This window comes from Struthio camelus, chromosome 1, assembly GCF_040807025.1.
Source record: "Struthio camelus isolate bStrCam1 chromosome 1, bStrCam1.hap1, whole genome shotgun sequence".
Lineage (NCBI taxonomy): Eukaryota > Metazoa > Chordata > Aves > Struthioniformes > Struthionidae > Struthio > Struthio camelus.
The window spans coordinates 38,655,113-38,673,496 of NC_090942.1; the positions used below are offsets into that span (position 1 = coordinate 38,655,113).

At 41.7% G+C, this 18,384-nt stretch overlaps 1 protein-coding gene across 3 annotated transcripts in view; it reads left to right on the forward strand.

Annotated features, from left to right (window-relative positions):
• The window catches only part of RASSF3 (Ras association domain family member 3), a 114,574-nt gene that overhangs the window by 28,892 nt on the left and 67,298 nt on the right, over window positions 1–18,384 (forward strand). For 2 of the 3 annotated variants that reach the window (XM_068934623.1, XM_009671760.2), the window contains exon 2: window positions 5,445–5,569. In XM_068934623.1, the coding sequence (XP_068790724.1) occupies window positions 5,516–5,569 (54 nt within the window). In that variant the 5' untranslated portion in view covers window positions 5,445–5,515. Of the gene's footprint in view, window positions 1–1,344; window positions 1,406–5,444; window positions 5,570–18,384 lie in introns of those variants that run through there. The other variant, XM_009671759.2, reaches the window with a different exon arrangement.

The window sequence follows — 18,384 nt, forward strand, 5'->3', positions numbered from 1 at the left end:
GGAGGGAAGAGAGGATGGAAAAACTGATACAGCGGCTGGAACTTTCCGACCGTGACACTTGCATAAGAACGGCTTGATTTTTCCAAGATACTGAACACACACAATTTGATTTGAATTCTCTGTAAGGAGTGAGTGCCACTGCCTCTGATAATCCCTCCGCTTCTGTGGATGTATTTAAATATGAATCTTGCAGCCTAGCTTTGGCACCAGCATTTTGCAAGCCTTCTTCCTTTGCTGTTCATGCTTACCTGCTAATAGTTTCAAGTGGGCTGCGACAGCTGTGGGAAGAGGGGATTGAATGAGGGAGAGCTGCCACTTTTCAGTGGAGAGTATTACTCTGCTTGAAGGAGAAGGCACATGTGGCCACATCTTTTGGTCTGATGCAGCCCCTGTGTGCCACTCTGGTAGGGAGCTGCTTTAGAGATTTTTGTAGCTGGCTTCCTGGAAGTAAGTTAAGCCGGTTTTATTATCTTTTTGTGCCCTGGGAAAACGAGAGCAGACTCTTACTAGGGGATACACCTTTCCAGGGTAGGCCTCATGGCCTAGACTGTGTAACTGGTGAAAGCAGAGTGAAGTGGTGTAAATTAGAAGACCTCAGCTGGCAAAGTGGTTCTTGTAGATCAATACAACTTTACAGGAGTTTGGAAGATATGAGCTGAAGTATGAGATGCTGATGTCAATATGTTGGAGAAATACAATGCAATTCTATCTTGCTGAAGAAATGTTACTGGATGGAAATAATATCAGCCTCCTTCCTTCTGTGACCTTCTGGCTGAGTATCAGTTAAGAATTAAAGTATTAATCACCTTACATAGTTTGAATATTTTTCCAAGAAGCTTTATAAGCCTACTTTCCATAGTGCTATTACAGGAGTAATCACTCTTGTGATGCTGGGAACCAAGCCACAGGCTGTCCAGTAAAGATGATTTTACTGGCTAACTTCCTAACCCAAGCAGTTGCAGAACCAAATTTTGTACCCTCCTCAAACTTTCAAATAAAGACTTTTCCAGCTTATGGCAGCTAAAAAATAGTACAAACACGTCTGATATAAACTTGACTTTGAACTTCCCTTGTGCTTCAGTCGCTCAGGCACAGCAACCCTTTTGCATAGCTATTTGAAAGTTAAATTTGCCTGGGCATCACAGTGATGAACATGCACATTTATTGGGCAAGGAAGAAGCCCACAGCAGGATGGAGAGATTTTGCTCTTGAGCCTCTGCCTGCCTCCATCTGATTCAGTGATGCTCAATTACCGGGGTCTGCTGCTAGCGCATCTGCTGAGCTGCCTCCCTGTGCAGTTGCTGGCTTTCTACTGTGCAGCCTTGGAGCAAAGCCGTTATGGGAACAGCTATTTACAAGCTATCAAGCAAAATCAAGTTTCAGGTGAAGAAAACCCAAGCATCAGGTAGGGACTATTCACATAAAATGAATGTACTGGAGCCTTACAGTTCACCCTCATGAAGGCAGAGTATGAGTAGTTTTGATTTCATGTCATTTTAAAATTTACCGAGGTTTTTTTTTTTTTTTTAATTACTCTAGTCAAGCCAATGTTGCAATAAAATCTGAAATAATAAGGTTTTAGAGTATATCTCAGTAGTTGACAACACAACTTTTAAAATATAGTATTTGCATGTTTCATAAATACAGATATACTTTGTATGTACCAGTGATGCAGTAAATGTTACGCATATTCTATATGCATCACTTTTGTAAATAACTTAAGTGTATAAGACAGTTTTAGAATAAGTAAAATAAACCTATTAGCATTTCTAAATGTCAGTGAATGCTTTTATCAACAGTCCCCAATACCCCAAAGCTTTAAATTTCAAAAGCCGGAATTCATTTCAGACCACATGAGAAAAGAACACCTGGTTCTGATGACTTTCCAAGCAATATGCCATCTACCAAAACAGCATTTGCAGAATAATAGGTAATTTTTGAACTCATGGCAATTTTGGGCTAGTTCCAGTAAGGAATCACCTAAAAAAGAGGATATTATTTTTAATTTGATGCTATCTACATGTTTGTGAAGCACCGCCACGAATGTAATAAAAGTTATTTTTAAAAAATACATAGATAAACAACTGTAATTATTAGTGTTCTAAATAAACTATTGGTTTTTTTTGTTGTGTTCATTGAACTTATGTGCAGTATATTAAAATCTAGTTTATGATCAAAATTGTTAACTGGGGTTTCAGAGATGAAGCTTTTACATTTTTTGCAATTATGTCTCTAATAGCTGGGAGGAAATTATGGGCTTGTCTTACAAATGACATTATAGACAAACAAATTAAAATTAATATAAATGACAAAGAAAATAACATTGAGAGAAAATGTTTTCTAATTCAATTAGCAATCCTGTCTTTGTTTAACTAGCAGATTTTTCCTATTATTTTTTTAGGAAAATGAGTCTTTAGCATTGGTGCATGCTATGTTTAGATGTTCACATAACCATCCAAAAAAAGTTGTTGAACTAATGAAACCTGATTTCTTACAGATTTGTGGCTTTTGTCCCTTAAATCCTTCCCTTAGCTATCCCCGTTCCCTGTAACCTCCTCACAGGCCAGGAGATGACAGGTAGCAACTGGTTGTCCAGACACTGTCAAACAGTTGTATCATGACTGAGTTTTGCCTGCCTTTCCCTGAGTGTGAGGATTAGTGTGGGTCTCCCTCCCTTACCCAGGAGGTAATTTTCCTAAAACTGATATGATCTTAAATATCTCTTAGGTCATATTTGGTTGAAATTGGTGAACTCTTTCAGATTTGCAGGGGAAGGATGGAAAGGTAGACAAGTGATGCAATCTCTTAAATATTTTTGTAAGAAACCAAGAGAAAAAAACTATTAAAAGATAACTAAATTTGCCAAGTAAAGAACTCAGAAGTTAAGAAAAATTAAGAAATTCAGGTGTTACTTTCATTTGGCCTTCTTCTGCACATGTGTTACAATGTCATTTTTAATTATGTGTTCACATCCTGCTTTTCCCACGGAGCGTTGTGCCTCCTGCGGCATGCAGGACAGGCAGTGCTACCCTGCACGCTGACTGAATGAACAACAGGGCAGTATTTTGTTTAATGTTGTAGCGTACGGATAATGCTTTTCAACTTCATCTTACTAGGTGCCTTCCTAAATACGAAATTACTCTTTTCCCTCAAAGGCTTCACAAATAAGAGCGTCCTTTTTCTTCAAGAGCTCCTATGAGGTGAGCGAGCAGTCTGAAAGATAATCCCTGCGCTGTACACACACAACAGAGCCACAGAGGAGTCTAAGCTAGAAGCAGTCATTTATTTTGGGAGGCCAGTTTGAAAGAGCGAGGACCTGACTGCTCAGAGGAGGCAGCGAGGTGCAACAGGAGAGTGGTGGAGCGGTCGCTCCGCAGCTCGACATCTCGCAGCATGTGTGTTGTGCGGTGCGCCACATGCCATTCCACCCATGGTGGGAGGGAATTATAGCTATAGTAAGCCACCCCTCCCTGGAGAATTTGCAGCTGGGAATGCTCCATGTTTTCTGCAAATCAGATTAAGGCACCCAGTAGGTGAGACATTAGTCAGCAACTGCGAGCAGTTTGGCATGATGACTTGCCAATGACACACAAGAGTGAAGGAACAGCAACCCGGGCACCATTCAGCTGCCTTCATCATCCTTTTTTTTCCCCCGCAATCTTCTGCCTATTTTGCGTCATATTTTCCAAAGTCTGCATTATGTATAATAAAGGTTTTTGAGAGGTAGAGCCTTCTTCCTGTATCTAATCTTGATTTATACTACAGCAAGATTCTTCTTGCCCCATGCATAGCTGGTAGGTATTTGCTGATGTCCAAAGAAGAGTTTGACTTGGGATGTGATGTGATGAGACTGATATAGTCAGTCTGGTTTAAGTCTACTGGGTCAGAAATGTCACAGTTGTGTGGTACAGAGTGCTGATCCAGGATAGGCTCTCTCTGCTGGGTCACACGTTCAAAACATTTTAACAGGTTGGCTTTGTATTGGCAGGCTTTGTGCCAAATAAAATGTATTTCATGCTACATTAGTGTGAATCTAGCATAAATTCTGTATCAAGCACTCTGGCTCATTGAGCAGAAATGTGATTGTATGCTTACACCTGATCCACATCACGTTTTCACTTTTGGATGATCTGCCCATACAAGAATCTTACAGTAAAGATTGGAGGTCCAGTCCACAGCCAGGCAGAGCGCCATTGCAGGAGAAACTCTGCTCCCTGGCCTCAAAACACTGTGCTGAAAAGTATTCATCGTAAATGGGAACCTTGAAGAATTCATTCTTCAGGAACTGAAATGGGACTCTGAGCAAACATGTAGGGAACTGAGATTTTTCAAAGGCTGACAAAGGAACAAAAAGCACATCCAGAATTCAAACTTTTGCTCTAACCCAGGAAGGTGTACGGCTTTGTAACAAAAATGTATTTATGAGAATAGTTTAGTTTGGGAAAATCAAAGCATTTCCTCCTAAACTCATTCTTAGAAATGGCTGAGTTGTTTTAGCTAAATGTTCTAAACCAAACAGCCTGACAGTCCCCAGGATGGAAACTTCAAGTACAAGCGGTTACTCTTTGGCAAAACTACAAACAATTTAAAACAGAGTCTAAAAATAGAAAGTCACATTCAGTGCTAGACAAAAGTGGTGTAATGAACTCTACCGAACTTACGTAGGAAAACAGCAAGGCTTCAGAGGTAAATACAGGTTATTTCTACAAATACCATTAAGTGCTTCTTACATATGAAATCAGAAAATGGAAGTCATATGAATCATCTAATTTGGGAGTAGAGATGGGGTCATCTGTGTCTGATGTCATTAATTTGTGTTTCTAATAGTCATTCCTGTTGGTTTTTGCTAGCCAGAAAGTGAAATTTCTGAACTGTCCCTGAAGGTGGCTTTGTGGCTTAGCAGATTAATGATAACTTCAGATAAATTTCTCATTCAGTTTTCAGTATTCATGTGCATATTCTTAAGAGACCCTCAAGTTTAAAACACGTACAACCATGTAACAGTGATTGTACTTATGTAGAACTTTTTATCTGAAGAACAGAACTGTTGTGTCTCTTCCGGAAACGGTCCCTTTAGCGCGTACGTTACAATAGCGAATTAGTAGCATCCGGCACAGACTCTTTGCAAAAAGTTAGTACCGAGGCAGCTCTGATCTAACTGGAGAATTGCATCCTTGCGATTGTGTCAATGTGACACAGGAAGGTGTGACAGGCGCTGTCAGCTGTGCTCCAGCGATCCCACATCTGGGATAATTTGTAACTATTGTTATAGTTTGTAACCATTATTATCTGTATTACAGGCAGGGAGGTTCAATCAAGAGGTAGGAAATAGTTTCTCTGCGATCGCGCAGCAAATCGGCACGCGTCTCCCTCCTAAGGCTCTGCCTGCAGCAGCTCCTTTTCTAAACATTTCTTCCGCTTTCTTGTCTGTGTGCGTCTTGCAGATTGCAAGTATACCTGTCACGCTCACTGCCGGGATCTGGTGCACCTGGGCTGCCGGCGGAATGGGAAATTAATGGACTGCCTCGCTACGTGTCACCCCTTAGATCGATCTAACAACAACGGTCAGGTAAGAGATCTTGCATTTACGTAATTACCGCTTTCTCGTGTCAGCTGTATAACTAAGTGTGGTCTGCCTGCTTTGCCCAGCTGCTCGGGAATGATGTCTCACTTACCACTTGGCCAGCAAAACTCAATTTCCCACCTAACACTGTGGTTTACGGTATGGGTGGGTCAAGCTACAGCGGGCCGCTGCCAGCTGGGGCACTCCTGCCCCCATCAGTTTTCAGCTACACTAGCTGAAAAGCAATCCCACAAAAAAGTGAATATTTTTCCTGCTGGTCTGGCTTCCTGAACGAGGTCACTGTGGGGTGAGAGCAGCCGTGCATGGCCAGGGAGAGACGTGTGGCTGCAGCTCCCCATTCGATAGATTCAGCCATCAGGTAAAGCCGCTCATGGGGTGAACTGATGACCCAGATGTCCTGTGCTGCCAAATGTAGTACCCACTGGGGGGCAAATAAAACTGAGGTCTTGGCTATTTGTTGCTATTAAAGATCATACCAGTATTGTCTGAGTTTAGTGCTAATCCCCCAGTTCTCATCAAATCCTTTGCAGGATAATTTCAAATGTCCTTGCCTGGATTCCCCAGCAGCTCCAAGTGGTCACAGTGTGCCTCTTCTTTTCCTTCCTTAACCTTCTGTGTAGTGTCACTGCTTGCTTTTCAGCGCCAGGGCCCTTCCCCTGCCCTGCTTCGTTCAGAGACCAGGCCAAAGCAGCACATTTCTGCAGGCAGAAGTGCAGAAATCCTCTGAAAAGCAGAGCTGCTCCTGCAGCGATAATGAACCGTGTACGTCTTGAGTGCTTGCTAAAAGGAATTAGCTCACACCTTTTGCTTTTTCAACTACCTTTACTTTTGTCATCCATGAAAGTCCACTCAAACTTAGCCAGATTTCAACTCTATGAAAATTTACACCTGACCAGTAGAAGCTTCTGATAGGGCACAAAATATTCCTCCATGTCCTTGCTGAGGGTGCCCCCAGCAGTGCAGAATTTGCTCTGCAATTGCAGCATTTATTTGCTGGGGGGAGGTGCTTGTTCCCGTCACCCAAAGTATGACTGAGGACACGTCTTGTCACCCAAAGTGTGACTGAGGACACGTCATCTTGTCTCGTTGTCTCTCATGTGCTCCTCATGACTTGCCATTGCAGGAGAGTGACTGGGAATAACCCAGATGCTGAAAGGAGGAGTGGCAGGGCTAGGGAGGGAGGCGCAACAACACAAGTTTTGGGATTAGGGGTGAGTATGAGCAAGAAAGTATCCCAGGACCAGAAAGAGAAGGCCATTAAAAGCCATTTATAGTCAAAAAGACACACTTGATCGTGCAAGAGATATAGGAAAGAACTAGTATTTTCTTTAGATAGAGCAGCTCTGAATACTGAGCAAGGAAGATATTTCTTGTTGTTTAACCCTCAGGAAAGCAGGATTTAATGTGCATTTGTTTGTATGCCACAAGATTGTCTCAGAGAAATACCATCCTTTTCTATTGATTGCTTTCTGTTGGAAGAAGTCACAATTTGGCTGGTTGCTGTGGGCGACAGTTGCCAGCAAAGCTCGTTTTTCCTCACTAGCTTCCTGGGTTGGTGTATGCCTGACAATTGATACACATAGGTGACAGTTCACATGCTATTTTCAGCATTCATCACCCATTGATTTTGAAGCAACAGTCACTTACCTGCACAAAAACTGAAATGCTTCATACCCAGTGAAGGTACTTTCGTTGCGCACGGTTATGCTGCGTGCCCAGCGCTCCCACAGCTGCCGCTGGATGCCACGATGTTTGAGCTCACTCCTTGCTCTACTCCTACTGCTCATACCACTCTGTCTTTCTAGCACTTAGGATTCATTAGGTTATAAAGAAGTTACGATTTTTAAAAATCATTTTAAGATCTCTGAATGGAAACATCTTTTACAAGAGCTTTTACATGTTATTGTTATTGAAATGTAACTCTTACCTCAGCTGCCTTTTCAAAATCGCTTTTCCCTTCTGTGCTAAAATTTTCTGGAGCTAGTCTCAGCCCAAAGGTGATTTTTTGTTTCTATTTGAAGTTTTTATCTCCCTCTCCTTCTCACATAGGCAACTGAGTAGGTGTTTAGTATAAGATAATCAAGGAGATGGATGATGGGGAAAAGGCTGAATATTTTTCCTTTGTAAAATTATTCTTGTATTCTTATTCTGAACAGCTCTAGTGGATGGGGTTGAGTCTGTACGGTTTTAGTTAGTCTCAGAAGTGTGCTTTTGAAGCGAATCTCCCAGTTGACCTCACTTACCTTGCTTTGCTTCATATCAGCGAGCAGCCTTGGAGTGCACAAAGTTGATTTCTTTTGAGAGAAACCAAATTATTCCCTAAATTGTGCAGCTAGCGTGCTCCAGCCACTACTGGGCATCCAGTCCACAGAACTAGAACAGAGGTCATCTGAAGCAAGGGTTTGAAGTGTGTATGTTGAGGACTTCGGGTCCTCAGCACCAGCTCTTCTGCTATACAGACCTGCTCCTATTGCACCACATTATTTGCTAATAAGACATTTGGCATAGAGCAGTCCCCAGTGAAGAGCAAACTGGTAAGGGTTCCAGTGAAGCCAACTTTTGCTTTATCTATCTGCATCGTGACTTTGAAAATCACATGGTATGCAAAAGCAGTTCATATTGCACAAGCTTCTTTGCTACGCTAGTAAAATGCACAGCTGCAAAGACTTGCTATTCATGCGTTTGTGGATATCCTGTCCCTACAGTGAGTGTGCATTGAAAATGTGAAGGGATTACAGAGAACTGCTGGAACGTAATAATATTTAAGGAGAGGAATACCTTTCTAATAGGCTTTAGTCTTAGGCTCTGTGCACTTCTTTTTTCTGTTGAGATAACCATTTTGTTTTCAGGTGTACTGTTTTTTAAAACCGAATAATGTTATGTGGGCAAAGCACTAGCTGAAGGTAGTTATACTGGAGTTCTTACAGAGTTATACTGGAGTTCTCATACCTCCTGGTATGGTTTAGTTCTTTCTCTGTGAAGGGACGTGGCAACTTTATACTTACGTATCTTCATCCACACAGGGAGATGACTGCTTTAAGTATAATGACAGACAAATGTTAACTCTGTAACGCCTAAGACCATTTTACACTGGCCTGGCAATGATCCAGGTGATACAAACTGCACTTTGTACTGCTATAATGACCTAGGGGTGCCTGGATTGCAGCAGAGCTTGTTTCAAAATCTGGAATATAGACCTGCTGTCAGTCAGGTTACAAGCCTTTGGAGCCTGAAAGCCCTAATGTTTGAGCTCTCTTCTATATAAACAGATATATTCTTCGTTATAAAAAGGTCTAGGAAAATTCCATTATGGACCTATGTTGAAAGAATAGCAAGACTGTGGAGTTAAATACTTGTAAATGAAACTGTCACAATTTCACATGTACTGCAAGTGCTTGATGACAGAAATATATGGCTCAGGTGAAGAGGGATGGGTCCTGCTGATTCTGTGGCCTTAAATGTTTCCCTTCTGAAGAGGCTTCATTAAACAGAGGAGGTGAAGGAGCTAAGTAAGTTCGTTGTGATATTGCAACAGAGCTCTCAGAAACCTGAGGAAAAAGCTGCCAGTTTCCTCTGGGAATGGGCAAAGAGGAATGAATGGAGCCCAATAGGGTCCCTTTCCAGTAATCCTGCCCTCTGGTACCAGACCGCCCTGTCTCAGGAGCAACAACTACTGATGCTGCGGAGGGCTTCTGCAAGTCTAGGAAGTATCAAAGTAATTATGTGGGGTTTTATTTCTACCTTGCTTTTTCCTCCAGAGAGATCAAATTTATTGATTTGTTCTGTGTGACCTGTGAATACAGTTTCTTCTCTCCTGTAAGAAGACATGGCTTCCTAAGCAGGTCCCACTGCACTCAAGCTTTCCAAAGACAGAGGGTGGTTGTAGATCATGTTTGTACAAGACCTTAGGCACTTGGTAAAATATAGAAGGGAACAGAGGATGTCCCAGCTGGCTTGGATAATAACATCCCCATTTTTCCCACGATTGCTTCAGAGTGCATGGACCTTCTGTGAAGAAGCCTGATAGTATCTCAGAGTGCAACAATGGAAGCTTTGGGATCTGGATGAGCACTGGGTTTATAATCTAAATGTAATTACTGAAAGTAATTTCAGTTCTTCCTACCCAGAGGTGAGGTGGTTTGACATCAGAATTCAAAAATATCCCATTTGGGAAAAAAAACTTGGCAATACAGAACAAAATATCACCAGGGAGATGTTCATATCTCTTGAATATTAACAAAAGCTACTGTTGAGCTGTTGATTGCTCTCCCATGTTAGTTCGCAGTTGCAGCTTATACTCTGAACAATGTGCATGGTTTTTATGATTTGTGTATTTAAAATCTCTATTAAACTTGATTATGCTTGGTGGTAGTTGAAGGGAAAAGAGGAACACTGAATGACGTTCATTTTGGCAGGCTACACATAATTTCATTTTTGTTTGTGACTGGGAGTGGTTTTAAATCTGGAGCTGATTTCAGTTCCAATTGAGTATATTGCTCAGACTACTTTTAGAAAAATCCACTTTGCATAGAAAAAAGCCTTGATTAATTATATAGGCTAGAAACTAGTCACAAGCTTTCAAAAAGTATTTTAAGAGGCATCCACAATAATTCTTCATTCAGCACCATCTGCACCCACCCTTCACAAATTACAAATACTGCTTCACACAATACTAGCTTAAAATCTTTGAATTTTAGATGCATTACAACTTCTAAAAAAGGTCTAATTTACTATATCAGATATTTGAAGTTATTTAATGTAGCTGCAGCCATATTCTCTGGAGTAGGGATCATGAAATAGTCAGTCAGGTTTGCTAGTGTAGACTGGATAGGGCTCATCCAAAAGAGGCATTTAAACAAAGAGAGAGATTTTTTCATTGAAAACTGGATCTTTGACGGTATGCTTTTTTTCATGAAAATACTCTTTCTCCAGGAAATGGCACTTTTTTGACATTTGTGGTTTTCTATCTTTTGATGAAAATTGTAATATTTTACACAAACAATTTTAAAACAAATTAGATTTTTCTTTTTCTTTCATCTACATTTTCCACCAGGGGGCAGGGAATAATCTCTGACCAGCTTTAGCTTCAAAGGAGGACTTCAGTCTGGCTTTGACTGTGTGCATATATCCTCTCTGTAGCCACAGTTGCTTTAAGCCCTGAGCTCTGCCGTAAAGTTATATGTTCATTCTGCTGCCAGAACAGTCCTTACAGCCCTCAGCTGCCTTCCTACTGATCTCCTGAGGAACCTCACTTAAAAAAGTGGCGGAAAACAAGTTACCATATTTCGTTCTGATGATCTCTTTCCAGCCAGTGGGTCAGGGGTTTCCCATCTCTTGTCAGAAAGTGTCAGCAAGAACCTTTTGCTAGAATTACTACAAATTCAGGTTTCTTGGAAATGTCTCATTTTCCCATGCGGCATTTTTATTTAGTCAGAATTTGAGAGGATTTTTTTATGATTGTCTGGGATTTCCAGGTGCCTGGCACCTCAGTCAGGGGTTGTGCTTTACCTAGGTTTCCAGGCATCCAGAAATCTTGGCTATCCCATGCTGAATCTTTATAGACTCACTGCAGAGTGCATGTATAGTAAGTATGATGCATCAAGGGGGCTTAAGGAGCTTTAAATTGGTCAAAAATCTCTGTACTCCTTCCCAAGTAACTCATCTCATGCACAGGATTTTTGTTAAATATAGGCATTCTGGGGAATGCTGGTGAATATGAAGCTTCGATTTGCTCGAAGCCCAATGAGATTGGGTCAGGAACATGGTGAATGGACCTGTATCATCATACAGCCAATAACATAATACTGGAATTCATGTATTTAACAGAGCAAACTTCAGCTTATTGGCACCTGATGGGAGTTTGACGTACCACAGATGCAGTCAGAGTAAAGACTGATGTTCATGTTGTTGAGCATTATGGTTTAAAAAAATATTTTAAAATCACACCTGTTCATATCTTTATCTATCTTTAAGCCTTTTCATAAGAATTTATTTTCCCTTTAAAGTACTTGGATTATAATATACAGGCCTGGCCTTTCAAACAGGAAGGTAGCAAGTGCACTGTTTGAACAATGCATTGTTGAAATCCAATGAAGATCAATTAGGGAGATCAATTATTGGTTGTTTAGCAACCAAATCAACTCCAATCAAACAGCTCTGTCTTTCTAGGTATATAAAAGAAGCAGGCAAGGTTTCAAATTACAGGGAAATACTGCTATTAGACTAATGGAACACTTAAAATACACTTTTGCTTTTTAAGTCACATGTTTTCATATTCAAGTCATTCGTATAGTCTCCTGAGAAGACAATAAGCAGTGCTTCCCTAATAATGTGACCAGCTTCAACCTGAAATATTGTCAGTTATCATTATAGTATGAGATCAATGTTATTCTTCCATCATTTATTTCTAGTACAGGCTATACTTACCACAACCTTTTTCCCACATCCCTTCCAGTTTGTGCTATCAATATTGTGCTGTATACTTTGTGTAAAATGCTAACTGTATTTTTTTAATTGTGGCACTTTTCTTGCTAATTCCAAGTGATGAATATCTTCACAGTATCTCAGCACACCCAGCAGAGCACAGATGATCACATTAGAAATGAAATATCGTCAATATAGAACTGCATGTGCTGCAAGTTCCAGGTGGTTCTCTAATATTCGGAAACCATTGCCTGGGCTTGTTGGAGAAAAAGTTCAAGGGGAACCGATCCTCTAAAATATTCAGTTTTGTGTGTTGTGCACATTGTATAACATGGTAATAGCTGCATGCCAATGCGAGGGGTGGCCAGGCTCTGCCTGCGCATGGGGGGAACTGGCAACCAGCTGGCATCCTGCAGGTTGGGTTTATGGTAGTTTGAAGTAAAGAGATCAGAGTACAGTTTCTTTATTATCTTTAGGGTGGGTTTTCAAAGTGCAGATCAGGACAACAGTCGCTAGGAGAATTGTTTTTGATGGGGTGTATATAGGCAAATCGATTTTGGCTGCCTGCATAAAAATGTGCATGAAAGTCCTTGAAGAGAAGTAATTTGCCGTTATATGTCATATGTTATATGATTGTACGTGTAAATTGCCCAGTTGCTTGGTGATAAACCACCAACTATGGTAGTGTCTTGAGTGCCTTAGTGAACTGAAAACAAATACTGTGACTCTCCAAGCATGCAAATAAATTTCCCACTGGTTGGGAGACTGGAAAGTGTGGGGTCAGAGCCAGTCCCTGCAAGTCTCCGTTCCTGTGCATTCCCAGCACTGCCTTTGCCCAAAAGTCAATATGAAATAGATGACAGACAAACAACTAAATTCCCCTTCCACTAGGGAGGAGATGGATGGGCTGGTAAATAGGGTGACAGAGGCTTTCATTCCTCCCTTCACAGACTGCCTGAGGTTTTGCTTTACGTCCATAAAACACCTTGACCAAAATGGAATTACCAGCAGCCGTGGCAGGGCTGTCTTCACCTACTAAACCACAGGGGTGACTGGTTTCCGAATGCAATGAGAGTTCAAAAAAATGTTTACTGTCATTCGCTTTCTACTGCTCTCATTCACAAGACTGATTTTGTTTTGCATTTGGGTGTTTGGGCAGCAGGCTGGCCTGGAATAGTGATCGCAGACTATGGAATTCACGCCCTGTAGACCTGGCCTAAGCAAATAACAAGGTGGCAGGGAGAGTTGATTAAAAAAAAAAATCAGGATTGTTGTGAAACTTGCCTCCCACATTCTCATCCAGCTTGGCTAAAATAGTCTTGGAGCGTCACCTTTTTTTTTCTTTTTTTTCTTTTTTTCTTTTTTTTTCTTTTTTTAAAGGTATCAGGCTTCTTTTGTTGACTTGTGGTGTTAGCAGCTGTTGGAAGTTTACAGAGAAGGGCTTGCTGCTGCCTTTTGACTCAGTGTAGGAAAAGCATGATGCAAAACCTTCCCTGGTGGGGAAGGAAGGTGGGGAGCTGTTTTTGATTATTTTTAATGATAACATTGCTAGGTGAAGATATGAAAATGTCTGTTCCCGTTCTTTGGTCCAAGTAGTTTGCCAACCATCAGTCCCACAGACAACTGTTAGAAAAACAGGTAGAGAACAGAGAGAGCCCTGTATTGTTTTGATGAAGTCCTGTTTATCACAGAGGAGTGTAAAGCCTCATTTCCCAAAAGGAGTCAAACAACATGAGCATTTTTGCTTACTGACTCACAACTTCCTCCAACGAGGACACTGCTTGGAAGCTGCCCTCTGGGCTTTTCCTTGGTGCCCTGCTCTCAGTCTTTGTCCTGATGGTCCTTCTCCTTATTTCTTGCCAAACTTGTGCATTTCTTGCCAAACTGTGGACAGAGAAGCCCTCTTGTTTCCATAAACTCTGTTTCTCACTGGCTTGGCACGTGCGCTAGATGGCTGCCCTTGTTCTTCCAATGCTCTTGATCTACAATGAAGCTCCATTCTTGTATATATTGTCTCATGTCAGTCTGTTCCACAGGAAATGTGAATAAGAGCATATGTATTTCTTGTTTACACTACAAATAATGTGTATGAGCATGTACAAATTCAGCTGTGTAGTTCAGGTTAATGCTTCAACATATTTATTAGGAGGAAGGAAACTGTCACCAGTCACTGTGTCACTTAAAAGCAGTGGCAATGGACTCATACTATTTAAACTTCTGGGGAGTGGTCTTTTTTCTCACCCAAAGCATAAAGAAGTAGCTGACTTTAGCTGGACCAGAAAGTGCTGGGTCCTCACAGCAATTGTGAGAGAGCTCAGGCTATGTTTACTTTGTCATGTTGCATTCTCCGCTTTTATCTAGCCTATTGTAAGCCTCCATTCCCACAGCATAGGTCCTACTGGGGATACTTCACCTCTGGTTCCTGGGGCTTTCTGGTCTGTTACTGCCATGAGAAGGAAGGCGCCCAGCTCCAAAAGGCTGTTGTGCTGTTTCCTCCAAACACAGAGACAGAGCTACACAATTTAGACTCCTACAAGCTTTTTAGGTTTGGTTTGTTCTAAAAATAATATGCTGGTGAACAGCTACTCATTTTTTATTTCATTCAATGTTTATTTCACAAATGATATAGCAACCCTTTCAAAAATCAGATAAAGTCCTTTTGTCACCTTATTGAAGATAGACGCCTTACATTATGGTTGTGATCTTCTGTATCAGATTTTTGATACAGAGGTTGGTTTTGCATCTTGATAGACTTTTACTTCTGTCATTTGAATGTCTTATGACTCCTTTTTCTTTTGCATCTATGTCTGTTTTGTCTTGCTGAGAAAAGAAACTCACCTATCACCAGGACGGAAAAAGGAAGAAATTATATATGAGAAGGTGTGACATATTCACTTAACAAGTAAAACAGTAATTAGTTGAAACATCTCTTTCATTAAGCATGTCTTCTGTATCTTATCTCTGCAAACGTTTCATGTGTAACCTCCAGACATTCCTCAGCTGGACTGATGAAGAGAAACCTAGATGAATATTTTCCTCTGTGTATGTGTGGGCTGTGGGATGCAGCTACTTCCATTACATTTCCCATCTTGGTGCAGAGCTGGACCACCTGCAAAGTCAGGAGTTGGTAGGGAGAGGCAACAATCCAAAGTCATGAAGTGAGGATGGGAAGGTATATTGTTTTCCCTGTAAAACCTATACAGCATCCTGCATCTTCTATTAACTCTCTTCTCTGTAACCCTGTTTTTAATTAAGGGGCCTCCTCTAGGTGAGAGTTTTGGCAGAGCCACTGGCCTGGAAGGCCCTGGAGCCCTGCTGCTTGGGAGGCAGACAGTGCCCCAAGAAGATAAACCCAGTAGGTCTCTGCGTGCCTGCCTCTTTTGGTCATCCAAGGGGTCCCCTCAGAGAAAATGAAAAATTCTTCATCTTCCCGTTACCTTGGAGAGCAAAACATTCATTGGTGGACCCCCAAGAGATTTTCTAACACATATGTTACATCTAGTCCCACAAACTAGTGGAGGGCTGCAGATGCCCATTTAAGATATTTTGCCTGTCAATGTGCTGCTGTCAATTCCGTAAGCTAAAATCATTTGCTTTGCCTAAATCATATCCCATGCGTCTCAGTCTTTCTCTGCCAGTGCTTGCAAGTGTCTAGGTAGCCATGGTCAATCCCCTCCTAAGGCTTTGTCTTCTCTGACAGAATGTTTGTTTACAACAAGATAAATACGGTCAGTGATTATCTTGCTTTAAAATCCTAAGTGGGAACAAAGCACCGGGGCAGCAGGATGAGGTCAGCACTACCTATCCTATCTGGGGCTGACCCTCACCTAGTTGACTTTAGGATGAAATTACGTTGTCTTGATTTCACTAAGCTTTTGTATCACAATGACCTTATCAAACTATTCTGCAACATTTTTGTCGAGGATAGAAGACTTGTGTACAGCAAGGCTGCCCACTACTTTTACATTTCCCACGATGTGTTCGGAGAAAGGTTGCTCTCAGTACATGCTCCACTCTGAGATTTCCATTTGCACTGTCCTTTCCCCTCAACCTTCTTCCTTTTGCTATCCTGATTAATATTTTCCTTTACTGTAACCTTGGAGAGAGGTTCCTTTATCTGCATATATGACTAATCAGAAAGGTCTTAGGATTATTATAAAGCAATTTGTTGGAGGTAGGAATTAAGAGCATGAAACTGGGAGTGAGGAGCCAGACTTGAAGGCCTTGCTCTACTAATGACTGATTAGATATGGCCTTCAGCAAGTCAATTTGGCCATAGTTTTCAGATGTGCTGATTTAATTTTTAGTGTCTCCCCTCCTGCTTTCCTTTCTTCCTTTTTCGAGGGAGAGGAAGGTGCTCATGTAATGCAAACCTGATATTTTATTCTACCTCAAAAATGTCTCAGTTTGAAGAGTCAGTTTGAGGAATCAGAAACAACTGAAGTTTTTGGAAACTAGCACTGTGAGTAAGGTTGTTTGCCTATCTGCTGCTCATAATTGCACTGAGGGCAGATAAATGTACTATGTGGCACGGTTGTGTATCAATAGCAAGTAGAGTTACATTCTGAAAACCTTATAGGTTTTTAATTTGTTTATGCCTTACCCATACTTCTGTTGTACTGAAATCAAGCACTGCAGAGTGATTTATCATGGAATATGCCTGAATTTGTTAAAGAATCGGCAATCTGCGGAAAGGAATTTGTGTGCATTTGTGAACTATGATTTTACTGAGTCCTTTAAATTTTTCCCCACAATTAACAGATGTAGCTAAGGACATAAGTAATGTATCTCATCCCATGTGAGCATCCCCCACCTCCTCCCCCAGCCCATTTGCATCCCTTCTCCACCAACTCCTAGTCCTGTGCTGCCTTCTTGTATCCTGGCAGAAAGAGTAGCCCCAGGCAGTGGGGCAGCAGAGAAGACAGACCTTCTCCTAAAATATAGAGGAAGAGGAGAACAAAAAAGGGACAAAGGGGGCAGACAAAACCCATGCACATTTTTTTCTTCTTCTCTCCCTCTACCTCCCATCACACAGTTTGGACCTCCCTGGGGCAACCTCACTCTTTAGGATGAAGACCACTGCATTAGCTTATACGTTGAAAAAGGAAATACAGGGTCAAGTGGAGCCAATGAGATCAGAGTTTTGCAGCAACAGATTCAGTTTCACCAACAGTTTGTAAATACTTATTAACTGTCTTTTTTTAAATCCTCAAACGATATTTTTGATCCTTGTTTAGACTGAGATTTTCTGCTGGAGAGTCAGCACAGTTTGTCCCAGAGCATTCCTGAAGCTGGGGACAGGAGCTACCCCCACCTCTGGCACCAGAAAGAGAGGTTAGCAGGCATGGGGCCTCTGAGGCGAGGGAAACGTGCATGTCTGGATCCCATCCATCCCCAGGCTACTAGAATTTTAAGATTAGCTGGCAATTGCCCATAATGCTAAGGTCTGTGGCAGCATTTCATAGACCAGTCCTCTATATTGTGTTAAAGCAAAGTGCATAAGAGCAGTATTTCCTGGTCATTCCACACTCTTCCTCACACTTTCATTTCTTTTAAGTCACCTGTGGTTTTTGGCTGCAATTAAGGAGGGGAAAATCTCTGGCAATTCTGCTGTAGTCAGATTTGGCAGTTTCACTTCAGTTACTTCCAGTAATTATCTCCGTGTCACAGATATGCCCTCTGTGCCAGTTTTAGGAAAACGGTCCACCTTTCTGCTGTTTTAATTAGGAAATGGATTCTTTAGGAAATTACTTTTCTCCAAGAACACCCACTTCTTTACAAACACTTTTGCTTTGGCCTTTTGAAAAAGGCTGCATTCAAAACTTAAAATATGCTGATCTGAAAATAATTTCAATAGCTGACCTGCAGAATCTGCTGGCAAGGATATCGGAGAGAGTTTGCTGTGCTCCCATCCGTCTGCTTCGTTTTGGCAGCCGTGCGCAGTCTGGCCCAGATGCCTGCAATCCCTTGTCCAAGTTAGGAGCTAGAAGAACTTTACACGCTGCCTCCTAAATGCACCTTAGCTTATTATCTATGTGAAGAATGAGAACTAGAGCACATGCTGCCATTTGCTTCCCAAAGTTATTTGAAATGAACCCCATAAAGCTAGTTGATAGATCTACAGTGGTGGATATGCCTACCATGCTCCCACTGAGGAGGGGAAAGTAGCACTAGGTTTCCTTGTAAGGGTATCTGCCAGATTATAGCGTGGCTGCGACCACTGTCAGCCATCCCGAGGAGTAGCAGAGAGGCCTCGGAAAGCAGCCAAGTGCTGAGAGGCAGATCCTTCCCAAAGGGCAGATCCGGGTGCAGATGTTAAGGCCACATGGCAAGTGCCACCCGCTGAGCGTGTGGCACGGCGTGGGGGGTTAGGGCAC